This window comes from Anomalospiza imberbis, chromosome 16, assembly GCF_031753505.1.
Source record: "Anomalospiza imberbis isolate Cuckoo-Finch-1a 21T00152 chromosome 16, ASM3175350v1, whole genome shotgun sequence".
NCBI lineage: Eukaryota > Metazoa > Chordata > Aves > Passeriformes > Viduidae > Anomalospiza > Anomalospiza imberbis.
Genome location: NC_089696.1, coordinates 3,007,243 through 3,024,182, shown reverse-complemented (window position 1 = coordinate 3,024,182; position 16,940 = coordinate 3,007,243). Strand labels below are relative to the sequence as shown.

The following is a 16,940-nucleotide window of genomic DNA, read 5'->3' as shown; positions in this document are numbered from 1 at the left end:
CAGGGCCGGTCGGACGGAGCGGTCGGTGCCGGCAGGACAGCGCAGGGCCGGTCGGACGGAGCGGTCGGTGCCGGCAGGACCGCGCAGGGCCGGTCGGACGGAGCGGTCGGTGCCGGCAGGACAGGACAGCGCAGGGCCGGTCGGACGGAGCGGTCGGTGCCGGCAGGACAGCGCAGGGCCGGTCGGACGGAGCGGTCGGTGCCGGCAGGACAGCGCAGGGCCGGTCGGACGGAGCGGTCGGTGCCGGCAGGACAGGACAGGACAGCGCAGGGCCGGTCGGACGGAGCGGTCGGTGCCGGCAGGACCGGGCGATGCGGCAGGGCCACCACGAGGGGGCAGCACGTGCGCGCAGCAGCGCCGCCGGTGGGCGGAGCTTTACGGCAATGGGCGGGGCTTCAGCGCGGCGCACGGGGCCCCGCCCTTTCCTTAGCCCCGCCCCGTACCCTTGAGCCCGGCACAAGATGGCGGCGGCGACCCTCGCCCGCCGGATCGGCCGCTCAGGTGCGCCCCGACCCTGCCCCGACCGCTCCCTGCGGCGGGCTCGGCGTGTCCCCGAGCCCCCGCTGCCTCTCTGTGTCCCTCCCTTTCCGTCACGGTGCTCCACGGGTCCCTCTGCCGTGGGTTGGGGTGTCCCTGTATCCTCTCTGAGCGGGTCAGGGTGTCCCGCGGTTTTGGGGAGCGCCCCCCGCACTTGTGGGGGCTGTGCTCTTCCCGTCCTTACCTGTCTGTGTCCCCCAGGTGTGCTGCCCCTGTGCTACCGCCTCCCAGCGTGGGACAGGGCCACCCGGCCGCCCCCCAGCCCCCTGCAGCCCCCAGGCCTCCCGCTCGCCCCGTGTCGTTCCTTCAGCAACAACAAGATCCAGGTGGAGCTGGACGAGAGCTCAGGTACGGCGGGTGGCACCTGTGCGGTGTCACCCTCAACCCACGGGCACTGTGGGGCACAGGCAGGGTCCCTTCCAGCCCTGTCCCATGGCTCTGGGCGTGCAAAGTCACCAAAGCCCCAGGTGTTACAGCCACAGCTGCTTAGGAGCCTTGGGGAGAAGTGTTGGGGTTGGGAGTCTTAGCAGTTGTGGGCACTTCAGGTGGTTGGTGCTGCAGACAAATCCTCATTGTCATTGTCCCCTGCCTGTGCAGTGTCCCCTCTCTGGGGGTCCCAGGTTTGGGCACGTGGTAGAGTGGCAGTGCTCCATCAGGGAAGAGCTGTTGGGAATTTCTGTGACCTGGCTACCAGGAATAGCTGTCCCAGGGCCATGGCCCTGCACTGAACAAAGGCACCTGTTCTTGTGGCGTCTCAGGTCCTGCCTGGGTGCGTCCTCGTGCTGTTCCCAGCTGGGCATGGCTGCAGAAGCCAGGCTAAGCACTCAGGGAGAACCTTTTGGGTAGGGTAGTGCAGTTTGGGCAGGGACAAGGGCTCAGAGCCCTTCCCAGGGTGCTGACAGGCTCACAGAGGGTGTGTGACCCCCTGGACACACGCTGTTTGCTGTGACAGAAGCTACAGGCTCGACCTTTCCCTTTGAGCTCAGAGAGAAGGGAACGGCTGGGCTTTGGGACACATGGCGTGCCACCACACATGACCTGGTCTGTGCTTCAGTCCAGCACCTGCTGAGTGACCCTGGCTTGTGGTGGATCTGGGCAAAGACAGGACCTTGCTCTTGGCTCTGCTGCTCTGGAAGCTTTTAAACAGCCAGGAGTGCTGTTGAGTGGGAGTGGGAAGACACAGTTTGGTGAGGGAAACAGAGAGGTGGGTGAAGCTCCTCTGGGCACGGTGGTGTGAGCTGCTGTGGGGGTGGTCTGATGTCCCTGTGCTTACCCTGCACAGGTGTTGCCATGATGAAGTTCAAGAGTCCCCCCGTGAACAGCCTCAGCCTGGAGTTCCTCACAGAGTTTTCCATAAGCCTGGAGAAGCTGGAGAACAACAGGGCCTGCCGGGGTGTGATCATCACCTCTGTAAGTGTTTGCTCCTGTTTGTGTCACTGGTCACTGGCAAGGGAGGGCCCGCAGGCACCTTGGACTGGCTCATGGAGGAGGGGAGGGGGCTCTTGGAAGGGCCATGGTCTTTCTTCTGTGCCTTTTCTAGCAGAAAAATGACACAACAACCTGGTGTTGTGCTGTGTCTTGAAAATCAAATTTGCTTATCTGCCGACCTGACACATCCTGTGACTCTCCTGGCTCACCCACAGGGAGCTGCTGGGAGATGCCAGTGCTAATTTTCAGATGTGGTGTGGGGACAAGGTGGTGCCTGGCAATGGGACAGGACAGGTTTTGTGCTGTGTGGCTGATGTACTCACAGAGGGACCCTGACCTTGTCCTGCTTGTTTTGCTAGCAGAGGCCCAGCACTGCATGCCATGGTAATGGGATAATCCAGGCTGTGGGAGCACTGGGGAGATATTTTCAGAACCCCAAAAGACCCTGATTTATATCACATATTCCTCACTTTCCGTTGCTCCAACTACCAGGCTGAGAGCTAAAGAGTCCTTTCTTCCCTGTGACTCTTAGTGACCTCTGTCTTTTCCCAATTTCAGGCTGTCCCCAAAGTATTCTCATCTGGCCTGGACATCACTGAGATGTGTGGGAAGAGCTTAGAGCACTACACTGAGTTCTGGAGAGCCGTGCAGGAGATGTGGCTCCGGCTCTATGGCTCCAACATGGTGACAGTGGCTGCAGTCAACGTACGTCCTTTGGGCCCACCTTCCTCAGGGTGGGATTGTCACCTGCTGCGGCTGCTCTGGGCTGTGTGGGCAGGGACAACTGAAAAACCAGGCTGAAATTCATCCAGGGATGTATCTTGTTGGGGTGTTCAGACAAAACTCGTGTCTGTCAGTTTTGTGGGGTGTGGGAAGGTATGGAAGCGTGGGATGCTGCAGGTTCTGTGTAAGCTGCAGGCACTGCTGGGTTACATTTCAGCATTTCCAGCAGGTTTTGCTCCTCCAGCTGGGGTTCTCGGCCAGCAGAGAAGTGCTGCTGGAGTCTCCGTGTCCATGGCTGGGTCATTACATTTTTGGTGTCTTGTTTTCGTTTTCCAGGGTTGGTGCTGCCCTGGCAGCTCACAGTGGTGTCTGTCCACAGCCCCTCATTGAAGGCACTTGGGTTTTCTCTCAGACATCATGTACAGGGCTCAGCAGCACTGAGACATGGAAAAGATGGTCACAAATGGAAGGGAAATCTTCCCTGTGAGGGGGGTGAGGCCCTAGAACATGTTGCCCAGAGAAGCTGTGGCTGCTCCATCCCTGGAAGTGTCCAAGGCCAGTCTGGATGGAGTTCTGAGCAACCTGATCTAGTGGGAGGTGTCCCTGCCTGTAGCAGGGGACTGGGAATGAAATGGGCTTTAAGGTGCCTTCCAACCCAAACCCTCCTGTGGTTCTGTGAAACCCTGATAAACATCGGAAATCTTCTTAAGGACTGTTTGAAATTGGGTGATCAGAAACTTGGGGGACATCTGCTCTGTCTTCCTGGTGTCTTCTGTGCTCTGGAGTGATCAGCAAGGCTGGGGGGTGTTTGTAACCATGTCCTGGACTCACTCTGTCCTTCTCTCTGCCAGGGGTCCAGCCCGGCTGGGGGCTGCCTTATCGCCCTGTCGTGTGACTACAGGATCATGGCAGAGAACCCCAAATTCAGCATCGGCCTGAACGAAGCCCAGCTGGGCATTGTGGCTCCCTTCTGGTAGGCCAGTGCCTCCCACTTCTAGTATCATGTGTAGATCTCTAGAAAGAATTCATCTGCAAGGAGTGAATTAGTCAGTTCAGCTGGTCACGGCAGTGTGGTTTGTGCGTCAGGGGTCAGGTATTTGCAGCTGCAGGAGATGACACCTCATTTCTGTCCTGTCCTGCAGGTATCTGAAAAGCTTTCAGGCTGCAGAATGTCCTCATGTCCTGCTTCAGTTCTGTCCCTGCAATTAACTCCAGAACTAGTGCTGGGAGATCTCCTGTCAGGCTCAGTCTGGGAATAGGCATTTTCTGGGTACACACTGTGTACCTGCAAAATCCCGTGGTGTGGAGATCTCTGGAAGCTCGGGGGCACTAAGACACTGACACATAGGCCCTTATTTGCCCTAGGAATGTATAAATGTACTGTTGGGAAGGAGCTTTCAGTCACAGCAAGCGGCATTCACAGGCACTGAGAGTAAAAAGAGCAGTTTTCTTACAGGGGAGACGGAATTCTCTTAGGCTACTACCAAAAATGGCTCTTCTCACACCATTTTCACCTTGTGACTGAACCTGAGGAGTGGAACCAGGATGCTCTCAGAGCCCTGAGCATGGGGAGTGAGACCAAGGTGCTGTCAGCTCTTGATGTCTGGGTGAGCTGCCCCTGAGCGTGGCTTTCCCTCCCATCTCTTGCAGGTTTAAGGACACGTTTGTGAATGTTGTGGGACACCGAACTGCTGAACGCTCCCTCCAGCTGGGCTCCCTCCACCCTGCACCTGAGGCCCTCAGGTTGGGCCTCGTGGACGAGCTGGTGCCAGAGGAGAAGCTCATGGAGAAGGCTGCAGCTGTCATGGCACAGTGGCTGGCCCTTCCTGGTAAGCCTCTGGCAGGAGAGATGGGGACCTGGTCTGAGTGGGAAGCACAGATGCCAGGGCTAGTGCCTGGGAGCTGTGTAACAGTTTCCATTGAAAGGGGAGGTTTGGATTGGCTGGGAGGTAGGAAAGTTCAGCCCGGCAGTTCCAGCAGCCTTGGGCTCATGGAGAGGGACACTGTACTACCGTTCAGGGCATGTGGCTCCAGCTCAGCTCATCCTGCCAGCCCTGCTGAGTCAGTCTGGAGGTGTCTGAGCTCCACAGACAAAGCAAATCTGTCTGTCAGTGGAGGTGTTAGCCCAGGAAAGCTGCCATGGAGCTGAGTGAAGAGGCTGGGTGAGAGTTCCTGGGTGGCTGCCAGGCTGCTTTCATGGTCTAAATCAACTCCTGGCACTCTGGATGGCAGTGATGGGGGTGTGGATGAGGACAGGCATCGTGTGTTTGGGCCGCTCCATGACTGCAGTACAAGGTTCCGGGGCTGGGAGAGGGCTCTCCACAGATCTGAGCTGTCCCAGCCCATGCCACCTCTTATCCCTGCCGTCCTGGTGTTAGAGTGACACCTCACCCCCCAGACTGGGGAGCATATCTCAGCTGTGCCCTCTCCTGACTTCCAGGAGGTCCTGTGCAGATACTTCCCCTAAATCAGAACTGTGTCTGGGTGGAGGTGGCTTCAGCACCCGGGTGCTTGAGCAATTCAGGCTCCCATTGTGTGGATGGAGGGGGTCAGTCCCCATTTCATTGTCACTAAGTGCATTAATAAAATATCTGTGCAGCAGATGTGCTGCCACATCACTGCACCTGACTCTGTGAGGGTGTGAGCAGATTTGTGCTCGAGGCCTCAGTGAGCTCCACCAGCCCCTGCTGCTCCAGCAGCATCCACATATCCATGTGGAATGGCACAGGCCCAGGGATGAGCTCAAGGGAAGTGTTGCTGGCTTTTGTACAGCAGGGTGGGCAGGAGCAGGCTGTCTTGCAGGGATTGAAGGAGTTGTTTCAAGGGAGCTTAGAGCCACAGCAGTTTCAAATAAGAAGGAATTTTGTTTGGTTACTGGTATGTATTGGAGGTAGATATTGGGCTCTGGAGGGCACAGAGAGAAGGAGGTACACAACTTTCTGTCATCTTTGCCAGTGGATCAGTCATTTCCCAATTGAGCAGTACAATCATCATTTATTGTATGAGAATTTATCCAGGTCAGCTCCCAGCTGGTGGGTTTTTCTTACCCCTTTCCCTGATGCTTTCAAGAGCTCTTTGCAGTGTGAACTATCCCATTAGACCTGCATTTGGTGGCATTGAGAGCTGGTCAGGGATGAGAACAGGATGTGTTTCTCATCCTTGGTGTCCTCTCTGCAGACCATGCCCGCCAGCTCACCAAGACCATGATGAGGAAGGCGGTGTTGGACCGCCTGGTAGCTCACCGGGAGGAAGACATCAAGAACTTCATCAGCTTCATCTCAAAAGAGTCCATCCAGAAGTCCCTTCGCATGTACATGGAGATGCTGAAGAAGAGGAAGAGCTGAGGATCCAGCTGGTCCCTGGGAAGTCGAGTCACCCTCGGAAACGCTGCAGTAGCCGTTGGTCTCACAGCGAAGCCACCTGCAGTGCCAGCAATCGGTGACGTGCCACCTGCTCCCACGGCTGCCCAGCTGCTCCTTCCCTTTGTGCCTGTAGAGTGCCTGACACCACTGCTGCCTTCCCAAGGGCAGGGAGAGCCTGCCCAGCCCCCCAAGGAATGGACAGGGACAGGGTCTCAACATGCTGTGGCCTGAGCCTGACGGTCCTTGGATGTCCTCCCTCCTGTCCAACAGTTAATCGTGAAATGAGGTTTGTCAATAAATCTTCAATGAGGTAGGAGATGGATGCTTTGTTCCATGGCTTGTCTATGGTTGCAGTGTCCTGGCTGGTGGCCTGTCCCCAGGATCTGGTTCATGGTGGGCTGGGGGGTCTGGGCACAGCCAGCTGCCATCCTTCTCCAGACCGGGATCTGGTCCATGCACACAACTTGTGGATGGGGCTGAGTGGAACACCTTCGTGGGGATTGGTGGTGGGAGCTGGAGCTGGATCCTGGTCTGTGGCTGCAGGAGGAGCTCAGGCCGCCAGCTTCACCTCAACTGGGTAGTGGTCACTGACTGCCAGAGCCTGGAGGAGGGCAAGAGGTGGGAGATGTTCAGTGAGCCACTCACGCCTCGCTGTGCTGCTGCGGTTCGCAGGGCAGTCAATTGCCCTGCCAGAACCTTCTGTCTGCTGTAGAGGGAGCACTGTCCCCAGCCCCAAGACACTCAACACACAAGGCTCTCGGGGAGAGATGCCTAGTTGTGGCTTGGGGTGGGCACTGGCAGGGGGCCACCTCCCCTCCAAGGCCCCATGTCTCATCTGGGGCCTCTGTGTCAGTGATGGGTTGTTGAAGGTTGGCTTGGGTTACCCCATACTTTGAGTCCTGCCTATGGAATACAATAAAAAGCCCCGTGTATCTCTTTTGTTCCCAATGGGGACAGGCAGGAACCCCAAATCCCCTGTCCTGTTTTCACCCTTGGGTCCCTTGTCACCCTGAGTCCCTCGAAGATACAAGGACAGCCCTGCAGCCTGGGCCAGCTCAGCTTTGGTACCTGCTAGACCCCCAAATGTGTGATCCTGGCTCACCTCCTCCTGGTCCAGCTGGAAAGCACGCTGGAAATTGTAGATACCAGCTGAGTTGGACAGGATGCTTCTCTTCAGCTTGTTGCCACACACCACGATCCTGCAGGGAAGATGTGGGTGGATGGTGGGTGCCACTCCTGCCCCTGCTGTCAGTGCAGGGCAGGCAGGGAGCCTCTGGGATGCCAGGGAAGGGGACAGTGGTGCCGTGGTGGCAGCGCTGACCTGTCATAGGCACAGTCTGACTTGCCCACGGTGGTGTCGGCGCTGTCGGGGATCAGCCACTTGAAGATGTCGCTGGTGCGCAGGCGGATGGATGACCAGTCGCTTGGCTGGACGTAGGAGCAGTCAGCATTGAAGTCCCCCAGGAACATCAGGTTCTGCAGGGGAGATGGGAGATGTGGGTGGTTGGCTGTCCCTGCCACCAGCCCTCCCGTGGTGGTGGCAGGGACCACCCTGTCACAGGGCAGGACCAGGGTTCTCACCCCACCACTCCTGCACCAGCTGTGCTCGCCTCGAAGCACGGTCCCAGTGTGGGTCAAACAGTCCCTGGGGCTCAGTGCCCAACCTCTGTGCCCCCCCAGTGCTGGTGACACTCACATCAGTCCCCCACTTGTTGATGATGGCCAGGTAGACGTCGTAGAGCGCATCAATCTCAGCGACAGCATCATGTGGGGCTGAGTGCAGGGGCACCAGCACAAACTCCTTCACCTCTGCCAGGGGAGAGGGATGTCAGCCCCACGGCCACCCCATGCCACAGCCCATGGTCACTTGTTCCCCCACTTACTGGTGCTGGGTGCTGAGACTCTCAGGATGAATGGCTCCCGGCTGAAGACGTCTTGGGGGTCTTCATATTGGTAGGTGTCCACCACAGACACAACGTCTGTCCTGTGGCAACAAAAGGATGGTGACCCGGGGACTTGGCACAGCCCCTGTGTCCCCTCCGTGGTGCTGGTGGCCCTGCAGTGCCGTGGCACAGGCTGCAGCACTGCCAGCCCCATTACCTGTAAATAAACAAGTACATCTCCTTGTAGTTCTCCCGTCCCAGGGGGCCGCTGATCTCGTAGTCATATGGGGATGTGGATGCGCTGCAGAGACACAAAGGCAGGACAGTGACATGGCTGGGACCATCTGGATTGGCTTTGGCATGTCCAGGAGCTGGGTGGCTCCAGGGTTTGCACCAGCTGGTCCTGCTCTAGAGTCCCCGTGGGTCACTGTGCCCTGGTTGTGGAGTGACATGAGGCATAGCAGCTCTGCAGCCCCCAGTACCTCTCCCCCAGGTGGCTTCTTGGGCACAGCATGACACGGGGCGGCTCCTGCCACCCTTTCTCTGCAGGGACATTCCTCACCTTCATTTGCAGCAGAGCTAAATTAGGTCAGTGAGCAGCCTGGGGCTTTGAGGCACCCAGCGTCACCCTCCCTGCCCTGGCTGCTTTATGGCCATGCTGGAGGGGACACGGAAGGGGCGAGGACATGGGCTGGGCACACCTGCTCAGGAGCACTCACTGCCTTTCAACACGGCGGCAGCAGCTTCCGCATGGTCCCGAGCCGTGCCCTCTCCCAAAATTGGGTCAGCACCCAGTTGGTGGAGGGGCTGCCACGCTGCTGTGGCCAGTTTTAGCCCACCTCAGCAGCCCCTTTTCCTCCTAGGGTGCCAGAACCACCCCCTTCAAAGCACCGTGCACTGCTGTGCCCATCCTGGGGTCCCCCTGCCATTCACAGGGTCTTGGGGTGCAAGGTCTGCCTGTCCCTTCCCCTCTTTTGCTTCTGCCCTGTCCTGTTGGATTTTGGAGACAGAGCTTGCCAGAGCTGTAGTTCCTTTCCATCCTACATGCTCTGGTGAGCTGACAGCTTTCAGAAGGGATTTGTATCACTTGTATCCCCATTCCCTTCACTGGGTTATTCCCAGTGTTGTTTTCAGTGCCTCCTCCTTGCCCCAGCACATTTCTCCTATTCTTTCCAAAAATAAACTCTCTGTAGTGATGGACAACTTTTTTTTGCCTCTTACTGCTCAGGCTGCCTGTCTTTCCCTGCTGGTGCTGCCATCCCTGTCCCAGCCCCTCTTGTACCTGTTGAGCTGCTCCATGAGCTCGGTGACGGCGCTGAGGTCGGAGTCGCGCACCTCCTGCACCAGCACCACGTCGTAGCGGCGCAGGACCTGCAAGGCCGACAGGGACAGCTCAGGGTGAGCCTCCCACCCATCTCCCAGCCAGGGACATGGTTCCAGCTTCAGCACCATGGGGACTTGCATGTCCCGTGGGGCCAGGGCAGATGTCCCCAGGGAGGGCTCAGAGGGACTGTGGGTTGTGCCTGACACCCCACCACATCCACCCAGGCCATCCCCAGCACTGTGATGCCATCCTATCCTCAGCCACATCCCCACATCTCTGGCACAGGAGCCCTGTTGGGGTCTGTCCCAGCACACAGCCCATACCCACGGTGCACTGGCCGCACTCACGTTGATGATGATCTCTGCCACTTCCTTGTTGGACATCTTGGTGTCACCAAAGGCCTGGATGTTGAAGGCACCGATGCGCAGCATGGCAGTGGCTGGGCACAGGAGAGTCATAGCCAGCAGGGACAATTCCAGTGTCATAGTCCCCATTCTTCCAGGATCAATGCCGGGTCACAGGGGTGCAGGGATGGGAGATGAACTCGGAGCACTATTTTGGATTTGGAGGAGAGGAAAAAACATGTAGATCCTTCCAAGGCCCTGGTGTGTGACAGTGTGTCATGGTGGGCATTGCCCAGAGCAGGCTGTGGAGCTGGTGTTGGCAGTCTGCCAGCTCACCAGTCCCAGAAGATAAATCCTCTCTCACTGCTGTGAGTCTGCCTCTTCCAGCTCCAGGGATCACCCACCTCCCACCAGGATGTCTTCACTGCCCACAAGCCCCATCCACCACTGCCAGCATTCCAGGCACCCCAGGCTGTTCCACATCCTTAAACTTCACCACAGCCCCCACTGCTGGGGTAAGGGGCGACAACTCGTCCCAGTTCATCCCAGTCCCAGCTGGCTGGCAGTCGCAGGCGCTGAGCCCGGACCCGTCCTTACCTCGCTGAACGCGCAGCACCTCTGCCCTGCCGGCAGCAGGATGGGCGGCTTTATTCCCAGTGGAGGTGCCGGCAAAGCAGGATGAGTCGGACACCCCCGTGGGGGTTTTGACATAACTTTGAGCTCCTTCCCACATTGGGAAACCAAAAATCCCACAGGGCGACAGGGTGGGGCCAGCCCAGCCATCCCTGTGCTGACACAGCAAAGGACAGACAGGGAGACTTGGAAATGCTGGGGCATCCCTGTGGGACTGGATGGGTATGTGGGACTTGGGGGGCTGCCATCTGGGGTGGCACCTGGACCACAGAGTGGGCACGGTGGCCAGGCAAGAGGTGAAGGGCGCTGGCCTTAATTGGGTGATTCAGACAGTGTAATTAGAGGGAAGAGAAGGAAATGGCCAGTGTCTGGGTCAGGCAGGTGAGCACCACCAGCCACGGCAAGAGGGGATGGCTGCGAACCCCTGCAGCAGCCCCAGTGTCACCCAGAACAACCCCACTGGTGACCCAAGTAGCCCCAGGAGGGTTGGCATTCCCTGTGCCAGTCCATGGCATCACCATGGCCCGTGATATCACCCCAGGATGACAACGGAGCAGCTGGCTCTGATGGCTGCTCGTGCCAGGACTTGCCAGGCTCTCATGTGTGCCGCCAGGTTTTGTATCCTCACACCCAGTCTCGGGATGAGTCCCGTGTCCCTCGGTGCTGTGCCGGCACTGAAACCCCCTGGGAAGCACCAAACCCCCTGGGAACTGACTCACATCCTCCCCGCACCCTGTCAGCGCCCTGTCAGCAGCCCTGCAGCCAGGCAGGCTCTGTCAGGATGTGGCCCTGTGAGCTGGCAGAAGAGCATCCTGCATCCTGGAAAGCCTGGAGCCCCCCAGCCCCTTCCCAGAGTCCCAGCTTTTGCCACTATCAGCTGAGAGGGAAGCAGTGCTCACCACCCCATGGGTCCAGGTCTCTTGATGGCAGGAGGTCCCCCAGCCCTGGGGCTCTCTGGCAGGGGGCTGAGGGGCTGTGGAGCCAGGGGCTGCTGGGGATACTGAAGGGACCTCCCTTCCAGAGTTGCAGAGGCAGGAAAAGGCTCATTTTTAATAGAAGCAGAAAGCAAAACACTTCCACAAGAGCCCAAGGACTCCTTGCAGAGACAGTGGGCAGCTTGGCTGGCACCAGTGGCATGTGGGCTCCCATGAGAGGTGCAGGTGTGTGCTGAGGTGTCCTGGTAGCCACTGGTGTGAAGACAGGCTCAGTAGGCTTTCAGGGTCACCTCCACTGGGAAATGGTCGCTGACAGCCAAAGCCTGCATGTGAGGGAGAGCAGAGTCACCCTGACCACAGTCAACTCATAAACCCTGAGCTCATCTGGACCCACTGCCACTGTCATGGCTGACTGGGACCCCAACGCTCCACTCCAATCCCCAAAATTTAGACCATATCCCAAAATGCTCAATCTGGAGGGTTGATTTGTTACAACAGCTGGGGTCAGGCTGCCCTTAGGTGCACCCTTGGGAACAGAGAGCCCTCCCGTGCTCCCAGGAGCTATGGTAGGGCAGATCCCAATGCTGGTGGGCTCATGCCCCACCCAGCCCCTCACTCACATCCTTGATCTGGAGGTGGAATTTCTTCTGGAAATTGTTGACGGTGGCAGAGCCAGGTTCAATGTCTTGGCGCAGCGCGGTGCCGCAGGCGACGATGCTGCCGAGCCATCACGGGGCTGTTAGTGCCCATCAGTCCTCCCCGTGCCAGCCCCCCGTGCCAGCCCTGGCTGCGGCACCCACCGGTCATAGGCACAGTCAGTGTCAGCCACGGTGGTGTCGGCGCTGTCGGGGATGAGCCACTCGCAGGCGTGGAGGGAGCGCAGGCGGATGGACGGCCACTGGGAGCTGGTCACGTAGGAGCAGTCAGCGTTGAAATCACCCAGGAAGATCATGTCCTGCAGGGCAGAGCACTGAGTCCCTGCCCACACACCTTACAGGGCAGCAAGGGCTCCCTAAAATCTTAAGGGAGGTTTCTTAGTCTACAAATGCCCCTGAGGTGACCCAGTGTGCAGGGATAAGCCCCCAGGAATGGCAGGAGGGCCATCCAGCAGCTCCCTGCCTGGAGACTGCTGGGGTGGCACCTGCTCTGATGGGTACAAGAGGCCTCCCATGGGACATGCTCGTCCCACCTGCCCACCTGGCTGCCCTGGGGAGGAGCCAAGTTCCCCAATGCTGCTTACTTTAGTCCCCCACTTGTTGATGACATCGGTGTAGACATCGTAGAGCGCATCGATCTCCTGTGCTGCGTGGCTGGGCTCAGAATGCAGAGGCACCAACACGAACTCCTGTACCTCTGCTGGACAGCTGACCATCAGCCCCTGGCTGGGGTGCAGCCCCTGAGCAGGGAACAGGAACCCCAGGAAACCACCCAGGCCAGGCCCCAGTTACTGGCCAGGAAAAGCAGTTGAAGGGAAAGGATGTGTTGAGTTTTGTGCTCTGCCTGTCCCTCAGACTGGAAATTCCAGTGGGGAGCTGCATGCCTTTGTGCATTGTTTGGGGTTTGCTGCTTGTTTCCCATTAGCATTTGCAAGCCAATATTGTTTTGGGCAGGAGATGAGATGGTGTGTGTGCCCTGAGGAAGTTCTCAGGAGGGGGAGGTGATAGCATGGTGTCAGCAGTGGAACAAAGTGGGAAATGGGACATGATGGGAGATAGAAAGGATGGGGGATGACAGGTGATAGGAGATGGTACATAATGGGAGATGGCGCCCAGCCAGAAGAAGCAGATGGCGGGATATGGCACAAGATGGGAGGTAGCAAATAACGGGATGAAGGACACAATGGGAAGCAGCTGGAGATGTGAGATGGCACACAACTGGAGAGAACTCATGGTGGGAGGTGACAGGTGATTGGTAGGAGATGGCACATGGTGGGAAACAGCAGGCATTGCTGGCCATGCTGGTCAGGGACATGGACCCCTGGGCATCCATGGGTGGGACCCTGGTGGAGGGTTGCAACCCCCCTATGCTTGGCAGGCACAGCTCTGGGCTCAGCCCTGCGTGCAGGGGACCCTGTGCCAGGTCTGGGCATCCCCCAACATCGGCTCTGCTCACGCATGGTGGGTGAGGAGAACTTCACAATGAAGGGCTCTCTGCTGAAGGTGTCGTTCCCACAGGGTTCACAGCCATCATCGTAGTAGTAGCTTCCCAGCACGGACACCATGTCTGACCTGAGGGAGGAGAGCAGGGCAGCCCCCAGCACTGCTCCTGCCACAGCCAGGACCCCCAAAGGTACCCATCCCCTTTGGGGGCTGCTGGGGAGGGCAGCAGGTGACGCCTGGCAGCACCCCTACCTGTAGATGAAGAGGTACTGCTCCTTGTAGCTGGCCCGACCCAGGGGGACGCTGACCAAAAATCTGTATGGGTGCTTCCCAGCACTGGGAGCAAGTTGTGGAGAGGGTGAGAGGAGGCTCCTGGTGCTTCCCAGCATCCACCAGGCTCTCTCCAGCTGAGCCAGAGGTGCCCTGGCGTGGCTGGAATCCATCCCAGAATCCCTTCTGCAGTCACTCCCACACCAAGCCATGGGGTCACCTGTTGAGCTGGTCCATGAGGTCATTCACGGCACTCAGGTCGGCATCCCGGACCTCCTGCACCAGAACGATGTCGTACTCCGACAGGACCTGGGGGACAAGCTCAGAGCTGCTCTGCCCTGGCCAGGAGCTGCTCTGGGGGCACCTGTGGTTGCCTGTTCTGGGCTGCAAAGGTTCCCAGGCTGGCAATGGGAGGGCAGCAGGGACCTCAGGGCCAGGGAGGAGACCCCTGTGTTGGTGTGCTCTGGCTTGGAAGGGCCCTGTGTGTCCACCACCCACCTCCCAAGCACCTGCTCCAAGGGAGGAACCTGGGCAGCATCAAATTCATCCAGCCTTGACTGGGGACCAGCAAGGGTGGAGATGGCCTGAGGTGGGTGATGGTGATGGGTAGATGGGTAGATGAAGGCTTGGATGGATGGGTGGATGGATGGATGGATGGATGGATGGATGGATGGATGGATGGAGCAGATGTCCAAGCTGGCTGCATCCCAAAGAGCAGAGCATGTCCAGGCCTGCTCCCCCCACCCCACACTCACAGAGACGATGATCTTTGCGATGGTCTGGTTGGATAGCTTGGTGTCCCCAAAGGCTTTGATGTTGAAGGCACCAATCTTCAGCGTGGTGGCCACGTGGAGCAGGAGAGCTGTGACCAGCAGCGACAACACCAGCCTTGAGGTTGCCATCCTGTGCAGAGGTGCAGGAGGGGCTCAGCCCACCTGGCTGGAAGAGGGATTTGGGACAGACAACAGGGATGACCAGGGTATTCCCACTGGCCATACTGGTTTCACTGGGAAGCATCTGTTTTCTCAAGGGACCACCAGGATGTAGGGATTGTACCTCTGTTGTATGGGGCTTCATCCTACCTGTCCCTCCTGGAAGGAGGCCAGGTCACTCACAAGGCTGGAGCGGAAAATTCCCAGCAAATAAATGCCATTTCATGGTGACACAGAGCAGTCACTTCCTCATTCCCCATGAGGAAGAGCTCAGCCTGGACACCTCTTCTGGCCTGGGATTGGTGGCAGTGGCCGGGGACGCCAAAATCCCTTTGGCTTGTGCCTCTCCCACCTTTCTCTGGATCAATGCCAAAGACCCCAAAGACCCTACAGCAGCTGTGCTGGGACAGAGCAAGGGATAGATCCTCCCTGACACCCCTCCCCACCTGCCTCACTGCCTGGAGCATCCTCACCTGGGGTAACCTGCCCCTCTCCTGCCCCCCATCCCCCAGCAGTGCCCCTGCCCCATCCTCACCCAGGCTGGCTCCTTCAGGACCCTCTGCAAAGGCAGTGCTGCAGCTCCCACCCACGGGGAAGGCGTTTGGGAAGTATTTCCCGTGGCATTTGACTGCCTTGGGTAATATTTCACCAGCATGTGGGATCTGAGCCCTGAGCCCTGCCCTAGCCTGGGTTCCTGAATGCCTGAATTCACCCAGAGCCTGATAAACGGGCTGAGAGGACGGGCAAATGCTCCAGCTTTTGGCACAGCAAATCTCAGCCTGAGGAAGGATTTGCTGGCCTCAGGCTCACTTTTCCTTCTGGGGCAGCTGCTCTAGTTAAATCCTCACTTTTCCTATTTGCACTCCTGCTCCAAACTCTTCCCTCTAACTCCACAGTCCCTTCAGTTGATAATGCAGCGATTTGGCAATGCCACAATTTGGTCATGCCAAAAATTGCCCAAAGGCCCATAAATCTTTCCCACTCCTGGAGAGCACAGCAGGCTCCGAACCTCCCAGGCAGAAGCACCTACAAGGGCCATATTCATCCCCGAGCTGCACCCAGGCTTGGCCCAGCAGAGCATTGTGGTAAAATTGAGCTGGAGGAGGTGACACTGCCAAGGGAAGCTCCTGGAGGTGCGGGAAGAGAGGAGAGCAGAACCTACCTTTGATGTCGTCCAAGGACTCTGGAAGGGGAAGGATCTGCACCTGCATTTATGGAGAGGGACACTCTCTCCTTGCCAGGTGGTTGCCCAGCCAAGGATCATGTGAGGCCGCAGGCTCCATATGGCATTTTCCACGGAAGCAAAGGTCTACTCAGTGAAAAAAGAACTCTTTCAACCTCTGCCAATGCCTCCCACCACAGGTAAGGCCGAGAATGGATTAAAATGCCAACAAGAGCTCTACAAGGTGGAATGAATGCCAGAGATCTCTTGTGGGGATCAGTAGCTTCCCAATATGTGGCATGGGCAGCTCTCACTCATCACCAGATACAAATTATCTTAAAAAAGTGTTTATTTCACCAACATGAATCATTCCCATCCAGCACCCCACATTTCCAACAAGCTGTGAGTGTGCTGGGGGCAGCAGGAGCCATCCCAGTGTGGTCTTTGGGTGTGAGGCCAAAAGTCCCAAAAAAATGGCAAATCCCTGCCATGGTGCCCATCCCCAGACCCTCCCCAGGAGGTCACCTGGCTCGGGGCCTGTCCCTGGGAGGGCCATCAGTGCTGGGGGGTGGCAGCCCTCCACCCCAGCCACTCTCACAGCTCACACAGCGCTGTCCCGGCGGCCTTGGCTGATGTCCCTGCCTCCAGAGGCAGCTGCCGTGCTTCCCAGGAGAGCCTCTGCAGGGTGCAGTGATCCTTAGGGGCTGGAGGGCCTGGCAGCCTCTCCCCTGGAGCCAGGCACCCTCCAGAGAAGGGGTGCTCCCTGCAGTGGGATCAGGGCTGGACCTAGACCCGCCAACAGGCTCCCCAGCTTGGACCCAGGGCCAGGCTTCCCCAGCCAACACCCTCCATGGTCAATCCCTCTTCAGGTCAGGAACCCCTCCAGGGGCCAGACCCAGGACTAAGACCCTCCTGAGCCAAGGTCCCCCAGATCCTGTCTCACCCAGGCTAAGCCCCCTCAAAGAAGAGTCCCAGGGCTTAACACCACTTCGGGGCCAAGACCCCACAAAGATCAGACCCCTTTCGTGCCAAGACCCCCAGGGCTGGACCACCCTCAGGGCCAATACTCCTGCCAGGGCCAAGACCCGCCCAGGGCCAGTTCCCTCCCAAGTCAAGAGCCCCTGAGTCAGCCCAAGGAGCAGCCCCCAGGGCCGATATCCCCCCCAGGGCCGATATCCCCCCAGGGCCGATATCCCCCCCAGGGCCGATATCCCCCCAGGGCCGATATCCCCCCAGGGCCGATATCCCCCCCAGGGCCGATATCCCCTCAGGGCCGATATCCCCCCCAGGGCCGATATCCCCTCAGGG

At 58.4% G+C, this 16,940-nt stretch overlaps 3 protein-coding genes across 3 annotated transcripts; 1 reads left to right on the top strand and 2 right to left on the bottom strand.

Moving 5' to 3' along the window:
- Positions 1–392: 392 nt before the first annotated feature.
- Positions 393–6,366, top strand: ECI1 (enoyl-CoA delta isomerase 1). Its single transcript, XM_068206591.1, has 7 exons — positions 393–501; positions 739–885; positions 1,820–1,947; positions 2,524–2,670; positions 3,540–3,661; positions 4,339–4,517; positions 5,866–6,366. The coding sequence occupies exons 1-7, from the start codon at positions 462–464 to the stop codon at positions 6,030–6,032; spliced, it is 930 nt and encodes a 309-aa protein (XP_068062692.1). The 5' UTR covers positions 393–461; the 3' UTR covers positions 6,033–6,366.
- A 234-nt stretch (positions 6,367–6,600) lies between these two features.
- Positions 6,601–9,800, bottom strand: LOC137483933 (deoxyribonuclease-1-like 2). The gene is given in 8 exon segments (XM_068207422.1): positions 6,601–6,651; positions 7,153–7,249; positions 7,372–7,526; positions 7,747–7,865; positions 7,868–8,034; positions 8,151–8,234; positions 9,216–9,304; positions 9,605–9,800. Coding segments are annotated over 8 exon segments (909 nt in total). The 5' UTR covers positions 9,752–9,800.
- A 423-nt stretch (positions 9,801–10,223) lies between these two features.
- Positions 10,224–15,235, bottom strand: LOC137483497 (deoxyribonuclease-1-like). The gene is made up of 8 exons (XM_068206592.1): positions 14,294–15,235; positions 13,759–13,847; positions 13,521–13,604; positions 13,282–13,397; positions 12,410–12,522; positions 11,970–12,124; positions 11,790–11,886; positions 10,224–11,492 (listed from the first exon to the last, which is right to left on the bottom strand). The coding sequence occupies exons 1-8, from the start codon at positions 14,438–14,440 to the stop codon at positions 11,439–11,441; spliced, it is 855 nt and encodes a 284-aa protein (XP_068062693.1). The 5' UTR covers positions 14,441–15,235; the 3' UTR covers positions 10,224–11,438.
- Between the last annotated feature and the right edge of the window lie 1,705 nt (positions 15,236–16,940).